The 16,832-nt window shown below is 36.8% G+C and overlaps 1 protein-coding gene across 1 annotated transcript in view; it reads left to right on the plus strand.

The window, feature by feature from the left end:
- The window catches only part of BMPR2 (bone morphogenetic protein receptor type 2), a 96,200-nt gene that overhangs the window by 52,813 nt on the left and 26,555 nt on the right, over window positions 1-16,832 (plus strand). The window contains exons 7-9 of the mRNA XM_004701754.2: window positions 740-854; window positions 5,687-5,847; window positions 7,758-7,905. Of these exons, the coding sequence (XP_004701811.1) occupies window positions 740-854; window positions 5,687-5,847; window positions 7,758-7,905 (424 nt within the window). The remainder of the gene's footprint in view (window positions 1-739; window positions 855-5,686; window positions 5,848-7,757; window positions 7,906-16,832) is intronic.

The following is a 16,832-nucleotide window of genomic DNA, read 5'->3' on the forward strand; positions in this document are numbered from 1 at the left end:
CCAGACTTGCAAGGTAGAATTCATATCATGATAGTGGGAGCGGGGAGGAAACATTTAGGAACTAGAGAAAAGTTGTATTTTTCATTGTTGCTACATTAGTTTTGGTAGCAAGGCTTTCTCAATGAAAGAAGCATGCTGTAACCAATGTTCGTTCTAGTGTAAAATCTTTGTCTCATAAACATTCCATGGACAAGTATTTTAACTCTGATGTAGATAGATATCAATAAAAGCCTTCTATTTTATACTTGCAAAACATAATATGATTTGTATTTGTACCGATAAAATATAGAAAACCAAATTTATTGCCACTGAATCTATCTCAACTCATAGTGACCCTATAAGACAGATTAGAACTGCCCAGCCCAGTGCATAACTCACACCACCACCAGAGCTCCTTGATAAAAGGTATAAGTAAAGGAAATGTCTAAAAGAATTATTTCTCTATCTCAGTAAGTTTAAAAAGCCTTTAAAAGAAAATAATCATAATTTGTAATGTTGGAAAGTTTTTTTAGGGGGGGGAACTTAATGATTGATAATATTTAAGTGATCATTTCCTCTCAATCTTATTCTTCTAAATACAAAAATGTCTTGCTAACTTTTTTGAGATTCTAAAACATGGTAATTCATTATATCTTCATGAAATCCCACTATGTAAATCCTTTGTGTGATGCTGCTACTTACATATCACTTTGTGTTAAAGTAAATTAATCCTACTTTTTAAATATATTGTTTCCTCTAGGGTTCCCTGTGTAAGTATTTGAGTCTTCATACAAGTGACTGGGTAAGCTCCTGCCGTCTGGCTCATTCTGTGACCAGAGGACTGGCTTATCTTCACACAGAATTACCACGAGGAGGTAAGACAATAAATAAAGGAATGACACTCTTAGGAGATCAAATTTCACAAAGAAATTTTAATCACATCTTCAAAGTAAAGGATATTTTTTATTGTAGCCAGTTGTTTCAAAGATCTGCCATGAAAAAACGTTTGAAATGGAAATGTTTTGAGAAATGATGTACAGATACGCTTTACACAATTGATGTGTGTATGGATTGGGATAACAGTTGTATGAGCCCCTAATAAAATGTTAAAAAAAAAAAAAAAGACTTTAAATCTTCACAAGGAAAAAAAAAAAAAGAATAAGAAAAAGATCTTTAAGACTCAAGGAGTCATGGTTTCCTTTGAGAATTAGATTAAACCTCTGAACTTTCCTTGTAAAGACACAGATATAGGCATACTTAGAAAAGGGTTTTGATGATTCTAGGGCAGGCGCCCTCAAACTACGGCCCACGGGCCACATGCGGCCCGCTGGACAGTTATCCAGCCCGCCGGGTGTTTTTGCCCTGTTTGTTTTGTTACTTCAAAATAAGATATGTGCAGTGTACATAGGAATTTGTTCATAGTTTTTTTTTAAACTATAGTCCGGCCCTCCAACGGGTCTGAGGGACAGTGAACTGGCCCCCTATTTAAAAAGTTTGAGGATCCCTGTTCTAAGGGGTTCTCAGGCCCCTTGAAAACCCACCAGTGATGCTTTGGTTAAGAACCTCTGAGCTAAGCTATATTTTGTTTTCCTTTTATTTGTCATGTTTATTTAAATAAACTACAATGTGTTACTACTTCTTTAATTTTAACATTGCATGACTCTTTATGTATAAAACTTAAATGTATCTTGTTTTAAATCAGTGGTTCTCTAGGTGAGAATTTGGTTTTACCAAATCCACCAAGAGGCAAAAAGTAGTAGCTTCAGTAAGAGAGGTTTCCCTGTCTTATGTCAGAATCTAAAGCTAAGCAGCCTAGGGTTGTTTGGACAGCATTGGTATTGTCAGGGCCCCTGGTGCTTACATTTCTTCCCACCACCCTTCTTTATGGACGGCTGCCCTTTTCAAGGTGACCTCATTGTTTATCACACTGTGCTCCTAGTCAGCAGAAAAAGGAAGGGGAGATAGAAGGAATTGTTCCTCGCTGGCTCCAGAAGCTCCATTCTTCTGTTGCCACACCTACCTGCAAAGGAGGCTGAGAACATAGGTTTTCTGCTTCATATTTGATCCGGGTACATTGCTTTCTGAAATAAAATTGATTTCTGTTACCAAGTAGCCAGGGAAAAATGGATGGTGGCAGTCAGCCGTGCCAGTTTCAGACCTGTGTGGTTGTGTTCTTTAACTCCTGTGTTGCTCGGCTCCAGTGTGCATTTTTGCTAGATGTTCAGAGTTTCTCTTGAATACATTTGCTTTCACACTTTGTTTCAAAATACACCTCAGATCACAGGCACCTTTAATTTAGCTTTGCTGTGAAAATTCTGTCTCCATGCTTTCTTATAGCTTTCATCCTTCATAGCATTTTCTTATTATATTGTAGCCCAGGACGGTGCTTTTTAAGTCTCTCAGACTTCTGTTGTGTCCTTAATGTATCAAGTTCTTGGGTCTTTGTTCCTGTTCCACATATTATGGCTGTGGATCATCTTTTCTAGCTAATGATTCATATATAAATAATTTCTCCTGAATAATTTATTAGCTCACTTATCTGGACATCTTGCTTTTCCTGAATACGGAATTGACCACTGCTATTTCCTATGTCAGCAACTTGATGCACATTAACAATTTTAACTGTGTTACCTTACTCTTAAATACTATTATAAGTCCTTTTTAAAAAGCTGGCTTAGCAAAGATCTTAAAATACCATCCTAATCCACTTTTCAAATCTTGAATTTAATTCAGCTCAGGTTTTTAGTCAAATGTTGGCAGAAAAAATAATTGTCTTCAAATATGAATTTTATTTAAACATAAATATTACTCTCAAGTGAGCCCTGATGGTGTAGTGGTTAGAAGTTGAGCTTCTAAATGGAAGGTCAGCAGTTCAAAAGCACCAGCCAGCTCTGAGGAAGAAAGATGAGGCTTTTTAATCTCATAGAGTTACAGTGTCGGAATTATATGATATGTAAATTACTTGCCAATAAAACTATTGAGAGGCTGGTGGTTACAGTATCAGAAACTCACAGGGGCAGTTCTACCGTGTCCTATAGAGTTGTTATATATCAGAGTTGATTCCATGGCAGTGAGTTTGGTGGGGTTTTTTGGTATTACTCTCAAACATTACCTAATATTGTTATTAAACAATTACCTTTTTTAAAAAATTGAGTATATCAATACCATTATGATTTATATAGTAGCTGTTTGAATTTATGATTTTACCTAAGCATCTTAGAAAGCTTCTCATTCCATGCCATTTTAAATCATCCTCCGCAGTATCCTCAGATGTAAATTTTCTGTTTAGGTTAGTAATTTAGAAGGTAGGAACAATACTAGTATAAATGCTTAATCATCTAATAGATTCTCCTATGAATTTTTTACTTAGGATAACAGAAACAGATTTTTATCTCCTCCCCTCCCCCCCACACACCCAAAAAAATGCCAGTGAAGGAAGAACATTATTCAAACCTTACAGGAAAAATTACCATGAACTGATTTGTCTTATATCTTTCAAGTTTTCTTTTGCTCTTTCTGTGTGTATATGTGTATGTAAATATCTACAGAGAAGCTATTTTTAGTTCGCGTTTTGTTTTTAACATTAAAACAATCGTATGTATCATACTTTGCTTTGACATCTTTGTTATTCAGGGAAGGATTTGCTTAGTATAGTCATGTCACCCAGAACACAATCACTGTATGTCCCTTTCACCAGAAAGCTTAAAATGAGTACTGAGGGCACCTTAAGATGGAAATGGATTAGTTCTCTGAAGTGTAGTCTATAGTAGTGAGCGCTTTCCTTTGCACTGGGGATGGCCCAAAGGTTAGTGTCTTGAGTTTTACCTGTGCAGTGCCTCTATTTTCTTTCTTTTTTCTTTTCTTTTTCTCTTAAAATAGTAGCAGGAAGTGAAGCTCTTATTTCTCAACATATCCTCTGCATAGGTTTATACACTTTTGAAGGCTATTTTTCTGTCTCTCTACCCTTTCCCCAAAAGAGTCTGACATCTGTTTTACACCATGTTAAAACGGCAGTTCTGCCATGCTCAAGGGATGCATATCATCTTCCTTTTCAATGTTTTTTAAGTTTTGAGGGGGGAAAAAGTAGTGTGAAGGAGAAAAATCAGGGCTGTAGGATGATGGGGTAATGTTTCTCATGCAGTTCTCATAGGACAGCTCTTCTACCCACAAAAGAATGAGCAGGTGCATTGTGATGGGGAGAAAATTTCCTCAGTGCAACTTACCTGACCTTTTTCTTACCAATTCAGTTTTTGTTTTCCATAAAAAGTCTTTATAACAATCTCCCATGACCATTATCTTCTTGGAATTTGAATTCCCAAAAAAAGTTGCCATAAACTTTTAAGCTAGACCTCTCTGCCTTAAATTCATTTTTGAAATCTTCTCAGACTTTCTTAAAACTCTAGATACATCTTAAAATTGTTGTTTCATTTGGGGCAGCATTCCTGTAAATTTGCTGTAAAGCTTTGTTGATTAGAGTTTTGTTATTAAGTATTTTTGTTTGGAATACACCCATGCATGTATGAAATGGAATCAGTACTGAGCCTGTTTATATGTAAATACAAATACTCAATAAACTTATCATTGACTTTGGTCTGATTGCCTATTTCTCAGTATACATAGGAATTTCAAAAACTGGTGTAAAAGTTTTTTTCCTTCTAGAACTATGGATTTGTTTTTATACGAGGCCTTATAAAAGATTTTCTTAAAGGTAGGAGAAAATAATGTGTAGCATTTTAAATAAAGGGTTTAGATTAGATTTATTCTGTCAACAAACATTTATTGTGGATCTACTCTGCCAAGTTTTTAAAATTCAGGTAAAACATGAGTTCTCTCTCTACCTTCAAGGATTATGTAGTTTAGCGTTAACACATAGAGATGTAAAAAAAGTCAGAAAGCAGGTTTTTGTATCCTGCTCTTAGAAGACAGCAGCTCCTCCACTTGTCCTCCCTCTCAGTCCATTATAAAGAGACTTTTGGTTAGATTTGAAGAATTGAAGTGGCCTTAGAGACAGGGCTAAGCCTCAGGGTGTGACTGATGTACCCCACAAGTGTACATTAGCACTATTAGCACTGAAGACGACATAACATTTCCAACAAATCTTGGAGACACTTCAGGTTTTCATTAGTACTTATTTTATGCAAGTTTTTTTTTATGTTGTTGTTTATGCTCAATGTTTTTCATTTTTGCTTCTTTTGCTACCCTAGATAGTAAGAGGAAGCTTCAGTATATGTTAGGATTAGAAATAGCATCTGGTTGATTATTAGATACAAATGAAGTTATTTGATAACTACTTAACCATACATACAAGAAGCCGTATATTGTAAAATAATAGAAAATGATCATGATTTTAAGTTTTGATTACTTTTGTCCTTTAGTGATATTAGAAAATCGATGGGCCAAAATGCCTTCTATAACAGTTCTCAACCTGTGGGTCGCGACCCCTTTAGGGGTCGAACGACCCTTTCACGGGGGTCACCCGATTCATAACAGTAGCAAAATTTACAGTTATGAAGTAGCAACAAAAATAATTTTATGGTTGGGGGGGTCACCACAACATGAGGAACTGTATTAAAGGGTCGCAGCATTAGGAAGGTTGAGAACCACTATAGTAATATTTTCCATAATATTCCATGCTCATATCCAATATGTACCATACAACAAAATTAGCTGTGTAAATATTAATACTTTTTAAAAATTATCTACACAGATCATTACAAGCCTGCAATTTCTCATCGAGATTTAAACAGCAGAAATGTCTTAGTGAAGAACGATGGAACCTGTGTTATTAGTGACTTTGGGTTGTCTATGAGGCTAACAGGAAATAGACTTGTACGCCCAGGGGAAGAAGATAATGCAGCCATCAGTGAGGTGGGTGTTCAATGTATCAGCTCATTTAGGGAATCCTCCCATCTTAACTTACTTCGCAAGCATTAGAAAGAAGTTTGTATGAACTAATGTATTGTTTTCTTATTTTGGTAAGGACACATCTAACAAAACATTTGTTATTTCATCATGTTCATTTCAGTGCCATATTAATGACATTCATCATTTTGTACAACTATCTCCACTATCCATTTTCAGTTCAGTGCCCCATAAGTTATATAGGAATTGATTTTTGAAGCAAGGATAAAAGTGTACTGGTTTTGAGTTTGCAGATAATCACCCTTTGGTTGACATAATTTCCTTTCTGAATGTCTGCAAATATAGGAGAATATAATGTGTGATTTAGCCTGTTGTACTATTAACTTCTCAGTTTATGGCAGTGAATATAAATGAGTCACTGTCATAACTACCTGACTGTGTGTGTCATTATTATGCATTCCTTACAATTCACCACTGCTTACAGTAGTCTGGAGATGCCTTTGAGTGTGTCGACTCTAAACTCTTGCAAGAGATATTGGGATCACACTTCATTATACCTATGCCTAAAGTTTAGAAACATAAGGTCATTTTCCAGATGCCAGGCAAGCAGTGGACACTGTTGTAAATATCATGATAATTAAGTAAACTTGATTAGAAGCTTAAGCCTACAGATTGATAAGACAGAAATACACTGTACTATTTTTTTAAAACTAGCTGTTCTTAGCCAAGGGTGACCTTGTACCTCAGAGAACATTTGATAATGTCTGGAGTGTTTTTGTATATCCCAACTGGGGAGGGGAGGGGAGGGTGCTACTGGCTTCTAGTGAAGTTTGCTAAATATTATATAATGCACATAATAGCCCCACACAAAGAGTTATCATTGAGAATGTTGGTCGTGTTGCCATTGACAAACCCTGGTTTAAATGAAAAACGTTAGTCTATGTTCTAGAACCTTAAATATTATGGTCACTTTTATTCTCATGATTTTCAAGGCCTTTAGCACAAATATAATATGATTTATCTATATTCATAGCCATCAAATAAGCATATTTAATATTTTGTTTCTTTAATTATACAAGTGATACATGAACAGATTCTCATGAAAGTTTGTGGTACTTACTGTAAAGTAAACCTCTTTTCAAATGCCCTCCCTAGAAATAATTACAATGAAAATTGTGGACCATGTTATTCCTGTCCTTTTTCCTCTACATTCATGTAGATGTGTCTATTTATATACAAATGTAATTTTGTGAGTTTTTAAAAAGTACTAAATATCCATATTGTTTTGGAATTGTACAAATTTAAGATGGTGCAACTGGATAAATATTGATGGCTAACCAAATGGCTGGTGGATCAAACCACTGTGCTCCCATAAGGATTTACAAAGTTACAGAAACATCTTACAGAGTCGCCATGAGTCAGGATTAGCTCCATTGCAGTGGGTTTGGTTTGGGGGTATTGTTATCTTACAGATTTTACTGTGCTGATATATTGATACATGTGGGAGAGCTAGTTCATTCCTTATGAAGGATGAATAGTACGCAATAGTATGGATTTATTACAGTTTATTCAGGAGGAGCACTTTTAGGTGAAAAATCACATACAGGAATAGACACACGTTAAACTAAAAACCATCTTCATTACCATTGAGTCGATGCTGACTCATAGTCGCTCTATATGCAGGGCAGAGCTGCCGCCATAGGTTCTGAGACTGTAACTCTTTATTGGCGCAGACAGCCTTATCTTTCTACCATGGGGCAGCTGATGGTTTCAAACTACTGACCTTTCAGTTTTCAGTTTGAGACATACATACTTAGAATCAAATCACATTATTGACATAATCAAAAATTTACATAAAACTGTCCTTTATAACATGCTGTATTCTGTTACTTACAAATATCACTCTAATTTATCAGGTTGGCACCATCCGATATATGGCACCAGAAGTGCTAGAAGGAGCTGTGAACCTAAGGGACTGTGAATCAGCTTTGAAACAAGTAGACATGTATGCGCTTGGACTAATCTATTGGGAGATATTTATGAGATGCACAGACCTTTTCCCAGGTAAAAGAATGATTGTCAAAAGTTGATACATGTTTTGAGGTGAAAGTTGTGTTTTTTCTACCTATATTAAATAACGTGTGTTTTCTTGCTGTCATTTAAACCTTTAGTTCATTGCCATCTAGTGTTCATGGAGAACATTAGCCGAAGGATGTGATTCAGGAAAAAATTTTAAAGGATTCCAAATTTGTGTCGAGTGGAGTTTAATTACTTGTTTATAGCTTATTTAACTGCTTAATTTGGTCTTCGATAGCTTTGATGTAGAAGTACCTCCTCATCTGTGGTTTTGCTTGCCAAAGTTTCAGTTAATCCCAGTCAACTGCAGTCCAAAAATAGTAGCTGGACACTACATCACAATGCATGCATCATTCACCTCAGTTTATTGCATAACATTTGTAACAGAATATTATTTTAACTATTTTCTTTGATTATTAGTTATTGTTAATGTCTCAGTACACATGACTTAAACTACTATCATAGATATGGATGTATTGAGAAAAACATGGTGTATGTATAAGATTCGCTACTATCTGCGATGACAGCTTGTCCTGTCATTTTGTGATTGATTACGTGTTCCTGTTATGCTGACACTGTGCCATCAGGGTTAGAAATACCAGTATGGCCTTTAATGGACTTCCAGACCAAGACTAGGAGAAGCCTTGGCGTAGTGTCATAGTGGTTAGGTGTTGGTTGCAATCTGCAAGGTCCACAGTTTCAAATCAGATGAAAGTGAGGCTTTCTACTCCTGTTAACAGTTTCAGTCTATGAGTTAGCATCAACTTGATGGCAGTGAGTCTGAGACCAAGATCGACTGGGAAGAAGGACCTTTTAAAGAGTTAACTAGTGGAAACCTTATGAATAGCAACAGAACACTTATATAATACCAGAAGATGAGCCTCTTCGGTTGGAAGGCACTCAAAATAGGATTGGAAAAGAGTGACCTCATCAAAGTAATAGTTGATCTTAGTGATTCAAATTAAGTAAAGCTTTCAGGACCTTCATTTGCTGATATAGCACAACTCAAAAATGAGAAGAAACAGCTGCAAACATCCATTAGTAATCAGAATGTGGAATGTAAGAATTATAAATCTTGGAAAATCAGAAGTCATCAGAAAAGAAATGAAACATTTAAAGAGCATTAGTGAGTTGAGATGAACTAGTATTCGCCATTTTGAATTGGACAGTTATATGAACTACTATGCCAAGATTGACACGTTGAAATGGAATAACACAAAGAACATTTCAAGATCTATCTTAAATGCATGCTTTCATTGATAATATTCATCTGCCTCCATCTGCCACTAATTAATACAATTGTGTTTCAAATTTTTGTACCATTTACTACTGCCAAAGATAAAGAAATTTAACATTTTAGCCAACTTCTATGGTCTGAAGTTGATCAAACATATAATCAAGATGTATTTATAATTAATTACTAAGAATTTGGGTGCAAAAGTTGGAAAACAAGAAGAAGATTTGGAAAATATGGTCTTGGTAGAGAAACAAGACTGCAGATTATGATAGAAATTAGCAAGACCAATGACATATATTGGAAATGCCATTTTTCAACAAGTCTTCAAGAATCAAAGCACAACCATGAATAGATTTAACACATTGAAGACCAGATGAGTTTTGAGATGACATTAAAGGCATCCTGTGGGAAAAAAAATAGAAGGTTATTAAAATATAGGGAAGAATGTAAATTACAAAATGAATGACAGAAGAAACTCTGAAACTTGCCTTTGAACATCGAGTAGCTAAAGCAAAAGGAATAAATAATGAAGTAACAAAGCCGAACAGAGAATTTCAAAGAATGCCTCAGTAAGACAGTAAAATATTATAATGAAATGTGAAAAGGCTTGGAAAACTAAAATGGAAAAACATGCTGGGTATTTCTTAAGCTGAAAGAGCTAAAGAAAAAATTCAAGCATTGAGTTGCAAAATTGGAGAATTCTGTCGACAAGATATATATATATATATATATACACACACACACACACACACACACACACATAGCACAGTATAGGAAGAATCAAAAGAAGATGGAAGGAATACACAGAACCACTGTACCTAAAAGAATGATCTATTAAAAAAATGATCTATGCTCAACCATTTCAGGAGGTAGCATATGATCAAGAACAATTGAAGGAAGAAGTCCAAGCTACACTGAAGGCATTAGTGAAAAGCAAGGGTCCAAGAATTGATTAAATAAAACACTGAAAGGCTCACTCATCTATGCAAAAAAAATTGGAAAGCTATCTGGCCAACCAAGTAGAAGAGGTCCAATCTGAGCCCATTCCAAAGAAAGACGATTCAACAGAATGCAGAAATTAATGAACAATATCATTGATATCACATGCAAGTAAAGTTTGCTGAAGATAATTCCAAAACAAGGCAGCAATGTATCAACTGTCCGAAATTGAAATTATTCAGAAGAATGAAGGGTAACATTGCTGTTTCAAATGGATCTTGGCTAAAAATGGAGAATATCAGAATTATTTACCTGTGTTTTATAGACTTTGTGAAGGCACTCAACATGTGGATAATAACAAATAATGGATAATATTGCAGAGAATTGGAATTCCAGAACTTGCTCAAGCGAAATCTGTACATAGACCAGGACGATTGTTTAAAAGATCAAAAGACAGTCATTGAACAGAACCTATAAAGTTTAAAATCGGGAATGGTGCACACCAACGATGTATCCTTTCACCAAGCATACTCTAAAATTTACATGCTGAATGAATAATCTGAGAAACGGGGCTTGTTTTAGGGTACAAAAGAGACTCCAATCTTAAATATAATTTAAGAAGGACACTTAGTACATTTTAAAAGAGACAAAGACAGCTCAAAGACACAAGACATCACGTGGATGAGGGAAGTCACTAGCACGAAGTCACAATGGCTTCTGGGGGTTTACAGTCAGGACGCTAGTTAAATAAGGCGTGGAACTGTCACAGATTCACTGTGGGTGCTACATCAATACATCATAGGCACAAGTGTGACTACAGAAGTGGGAACAGGGCATGATTGAGACATGTACATTGTATTAAATACAGGAGCTTACAAGATTGGTCCAGGGCCTTCAAACCATGACAGTCAGGGAAGGACTGATAGGTCATGACTCGTGAACCCCCCAGTACTGTCCATCAGGGACATATCCAGGCAAGCCCCTAAGAGACTGTCCCTCCCTGGGCTGGCTGGAGAATGGTGGATATAATCCATTTTCCATTGCACTCTGCCCGAGGGCAAGATTTATGTACATCCTTGGTTAATGATCAGAAAGAATTCAGTGGAGGCTAATCTACATGGGGACTCTGCAAATGGATTTTAGATTTTCACTGCCATTCATTTCTCATTGCCTTTGAGTCGTTGCCAACTCATGACAACCCTGTAGGATAGAGTAGAACTGTCCCTGTGAGTTTCAGAGACTGTAACTATTTACGGGAATAGAAAACCCTTTTTTTCTCCCAAGGAGTGGCTGGTGGTACTGAACTATGAGCCTTCCAGATTGCAGGCCAACCACTACAATACCAGGGCTAGCCTCCTGCAAATGAGGTGCTCAGAATTTTAGCACTAATATAGACTATTTGAAGAAAACCACAGCATCAAGATAAAGATTCATTAACTACCTACCATAAGCACATCTTTGATATGTACGACCTTGTTACTTAAAGTGAAAATGACATTTAAAAAAAATAATTTTATTGGGGGCTCATACAGCTCTTATCACAATTCATACATACATCCGTTGTGTCAAACACATTTGTACATATGTTGCCATCATAATTTTCAAAACATTTTCTTTCTACTTGAGCCCATGGTATCAGCTCATTCTTCCACCCCCACCCCTCTCCCTCATGAACCCTTGATAATTTTTTTTTTCCATGCCTTACCCCAACCACTGTCTCCTTTCACCTACTTTTCTGTTGTCCATCCCCCGAGGAGGGGGTTATAGATCGATCATTGTGATCGGTTCTCTATTTTCTCCCCACCTTCCCCTTACCCTCCTGGTACCACTACTCTCATTATTGGTCCTGAGGGGTTTATCTGTCCTGGATTCCCTGTGTTCCCAGTTCTTATCTGTACCTGTGTACATGCTCTGGTCTAGCCGGATTTGTAAGGTAGAATTGGAATCACGATAGTGAAAGGCAGAAAGCATTAAAGAACTAGAAGAAAGTTGTATGTTTCATTGGTGCTATACTGCACCCTGACTGGCTTGTCTCTTCCTTGTGACCCTTCTGTAAGGGGATGTCCAGTTGCCTACAGATGGGCTTTGGGTCTCCACCCTGCATTCCCCCTCATTCACATTGATATGCTTTCTTGCTCCAGGTCTTGGATGCCTGATATCTGATCCCATCAACACCTTATGATTACACAGGCTTTTATGCTCCTTCCCTGTAGACTTTGTTGCTTCTCAGCTAGATGGTCGCTTGTTTATCTTCAAGCCTTTAAGACCCCAGGCACTATATCTTTTTTTTTTTTTTTTTACTATATCTTTTGATAGCCAGGCATCACTAGCTTTCTTCACCACATTTGTTTATGAACCCATTTTGTCTTCAGTGATCATGTCAGGAAGGTGAGTATCACAGAATGCCAGGTTATTAGAACAAAGTGTTCTTGCGCTGAGGGAGTACTTGAGTAGAGGCCCAATGTCTGTCTGCTATCTTAATACTTAACATATAAATATATGTACATAGATCTATTTCTCTATCATTATATATAAAAATATTTACATATGTAACATGCCTGTATTTAGTCCTATAAATGTCCTTTACCTCCTAGTTATTTCCTCTATTTCCTTTTAGTTTCCTCTTGTCCCACTATTTCATGTTCAGCCTTCATTCAGGTTTCAGTGATTCCTCTCAGTTACATTGCCGTTGATCAAGCCACACCAGGCATCCTATATCCCCCTTGCCATCAATTTCTATCAATTGTTGTTTCCTTGTCCCTGGGTTGGTTGGCACCCTCTTCCTTTCCCCCACCTACCCCTCTCCCATGTGCCCCCAGAACTGTTGGTCCGTTGTTTTCTCCTCTGGATTGTTTATCCCACCTATCTTATCTAGATAGATATGCAAAGACAATAATAAGCACTAAAAACAAGACCAAGCAAAACAAAACAACAACAAAAACCAAGGCTCTGGTCCCAAAGTCTTATTTTTTATATCTCGGGGACTTCATTGTCCTATTGCATGCCCTTAGTGATTCACACCAGTGTGATGGGGTCAGATTGGGCACAGTTCCCACACTGTATCCAGTGCTGTTCTCTGTAGCACTATGGGTCAGTAAGGGATATCATGCATTGGCTACTCGGAGCAGGAATATTGTCCTTGGGGCTTGGTGGGCCAGGATGTACTCCACTCTCTCCCGTCTTCATTTGCTCCTGTGTGCACTCCTATTCTCTAAAGTGCATTCTTCTGGGGAGAGGTGGGTGTCCACGTAGTTGGGAATGGGCCCAGTCTCTTAGAGAAGAGGACTTACTTTGAAGATCAAAGACTAGAGCTTAAAAACCTGTCATCAAGTGAATTTCAAATCTGTAGAACAGAGCAGAACTACTCCATAGAGTTTCTGAGGTTGTCAGTCTTTATAGATGCAGACAGGTTCATCTTTCTCCCATGGAACCAGTTGGTGGGTTCAAGCCAACAGCCTTTTGGTTAGCAGCCCTATGTTTAACTCACTGTGCCACCAGGGCTCCTTATGAATAGCATCTCATCATAAAAAATAAAACAAAGCAAACATCCTCACAATTGGAACAAATAGAAAACATATTGAAATTGTCAGGGATTTGATTTACTTGCATCTGCAATCAATGACCATGACCTCACCAGTCAAGAAATCAAATGACATTGGTTTGCATTGTACAAATATGTTACTTTGAGGATTAAGGTGCACCTGACCCAAACCTGGGTAATGTCAATTACCTTGTCAGTTACCTCATGTGCATGCGAAAGCTGGACAGTATAAAAGAGTGACTGAAGAAGAAATGATGCCTTTGAATTGTGTTATTGGTAAAGAATAATGTGTAGTAGCACATACTGCAAGAAGACCACATCAATCTCTCTTGGAAGAAGTTCAGCTAGAATGTTTCTTAGAAGCAAGAATGGTGAGATTTCTTTCACATACTTTAGACATGCTAGCAGGAAGGACCAGTCCCCAGAGGAGGAGGACGTCATGCTTTGTAAAGTAGAGGCTCAGCAAGAAGAAGATACCCTAACAAGATGAGTCGACATGGTGGCCGCAACTGTAGGCTCAGAATGATAGGCAGTGTTTCATTTGGATTGCCCTGAGCCAGAGCAAACTTGTAATACCTAATAACACCAACAACAGCTATACACAATTCAGATACCCATTGGCATCTTGGAACATACTATATTCCCTTTGAGCATAGGGGAACTATTCTATTCACTTTTTAAGCTTTTTTATGATTTGCATTAAGTTTACAGAGCAAATTGGTTTTTCATTCAGCATTTTATATTTTGTTTTATGAGACTGATTGCTACCCTCACAATGTAACAGCACACTTTCCATTTCTTCTCTTTATTTACTGTGTCCCTTAATCTTTCTTTAATATTCCTTATGTTTTGTGAGCTTTGTCCATGGGCAAATGCTATTTTTTGCTCTGGAAAGGTTGATAGTCCTAAAGAGCGTTTACCAACCTGGTATGATTATTCAGCTTGAAGACTTGTCTGTTATTTGGCATAAAGTTGAGTGACAGTACTGAGTCTCGTTCCAGGCTCAAAGGGTAAGGAAAGGTACAGTCGCTGGCATTTCACCAGCTCTGTAAGACCAAGGAGTCAGTTCTTTTTTATGAATTAAATTCCACATTTTCCTCCCACTCTATCCAGGACTCCCGATGGGTATTCCTTTCAGAACAGTTGACAGTGGTAACTGCACCATCTAGTTCTTCTGGTCCTAGGGTCGCAAAGACTAAGATTTACAGTGTCCCTTAGACTTTTGGACTAACTTTCCATGAATCTTTGATTTTCTTCACTCTTCTTTGCTTTGGACAAAGAGAAACAATAGTTGCACCTATAGTCATTGTTTTTCTTTATGTACCTTCTGAGCATTTGAGACTAGATACACGTTGGATATTTCCTAAACTGATCCAGTAGTGAATTCAGAGCATTAAATTATCTATTGTGGATTACTCTTTCCTTCCTTTGTTCCTTCTCTTTCCTGTTCCCTCCTCTCTCCTACTCTGTTTTTAGATGAAAGAACACTCATTTAATGTAACTATTTGTTTGAGGTGTACTTAAAATAGTGAGTTTATTGCTTTGCTTCCTCTTGTGAAAATTATATCAATTCAGAAATCAAATGATCAATTGCATCAGACAAATGTATCACCATATAAAAACTTGTAAAAAAAGTACCAATATGGATTGAATTTCTGTATAGTCTACAAAGTTACTTGACATATATTGGCCCTAACTTATAGGAAAAGGGGAGGGGTTAAGTGAACTAACATTAGACAGATTTGTGAAATGGATCTATTTAATTAAATATTTTAAAATTTATTTAACTAACTCAAAAACCTGAACTCATTGCCATCAAGTTTCCAACTCATAGGACAAAGATTAATAATGGGGTTGAATTCATTTTCTTTAAAGAAAAAATAAAAGCAAAAAGATTATAATTCTAAAATGTAATGAAGTAAATTGCATAGACTAATTACAATTAAATTAGTTATTATTTAGAAATGAATTTTTAGTTAATTGGAAGAACAGTATATTTTATGTTAATTGGAACTGAGTTGTTTTTCTGAAAATAGCAATTGCAGTAATATCACAAGGATTCTATTATTGGAATTTGAACCACAGCCTCTTTTTTTTTTTTTTTAAATTTGAATCCAGGTTTTGGTTTAGGGGTATATCTAACTAAAATGATGCTTTCATTGACTCTGCTATACTGCCATCCACATTTTTTAATAACTACTCTTTTCAAAGGACAACAGTTGCTCTTAATCTGATAAAAAGCAACATCATATGTTTAAATAGAAAAGACTATCAAATCGTGTTTGCAGAAGGCTATTTTAGAAGATGGACTGGATGGGTTAAAGTAGAATAACAAGAGGGATTTAAATTAAAAAAGAGAACATTATGATATGCTAGAATGCTGGATATGGAAATAGAAAAGAAGGGATACACCTGAGATTAAGTACAGAGAAGGTATCTGTGGTTCTGGTTAGCTATTGGAAGAGGTGTCTGAGGAACTGAAAAAGATTCAGAGGTCTGAGAAGTAAGTAGAGGGAATTTACATGGGAAAGATGATTTAATTACAGAGATATTTGATTGAGGTACTGGTAGACTACTGAAGTGTTTGTTTAATGGGTTGTTGAGAGAACTAGGATTAAAATGATTATTTGGACGTTATCTATATAGAGATAATTGAGAACATGTTAGTAGATCATGCCTTTAAGGGAATGAACAAACAGAAAGAAAAATTTGCAATTAAAGACTAACTATTGGGATCACTACAAGAAGATATGATCAGTGTGTTAGTTACATAATCTGGTGTCAATTTGGGACTTGAGAGGATTAAGAGTGAAGGGGTAGAGTCTAGTCTGTCAATCGGGTCATAGCCAATGAGGCATCGCCTTCCCTTGAAGATTCTGGGAATTTCCGTATTTCCTTCTTGGAGGTGGGAGACACTCTCTCTCAACTCACTCCCTGAGAGACGCTCTACTGACTATACACATGGCACTATGCTGATAGACCCATTCCCTGAGAACTGTAGGACCCATGTGGAGGTCCCTGCCAGTGCTGAAATGCTTCTACCACCACTGGATCCACAAGACTTTGCACCCACTGGCCTGTGATCTTCCTGCATTCGGCATCATTGCATGTGTTCTGTGAGTCTGAAGAGGACTTTATACATTGGCATCAGGCATATGGGCTAACGTCAGACTTACGGACTTGATCTGGACTGGGCTG

This window comes from Echinops telfairi, unplaced genomic scaffold (genome assembly GCF_000313985.2).
Source record: "Echinops telfairi isolate 266 unplaced genomic scaffold, ASM31398v2 ScPeMD7_3;HRSCAF=10, whole genome shotgun sequence".
NCBI lineage: Eukaryota > Metazoa > Chordata > Mammalia > Afrosoricida > Tenrecidae > Echinops > Echinops telfairi.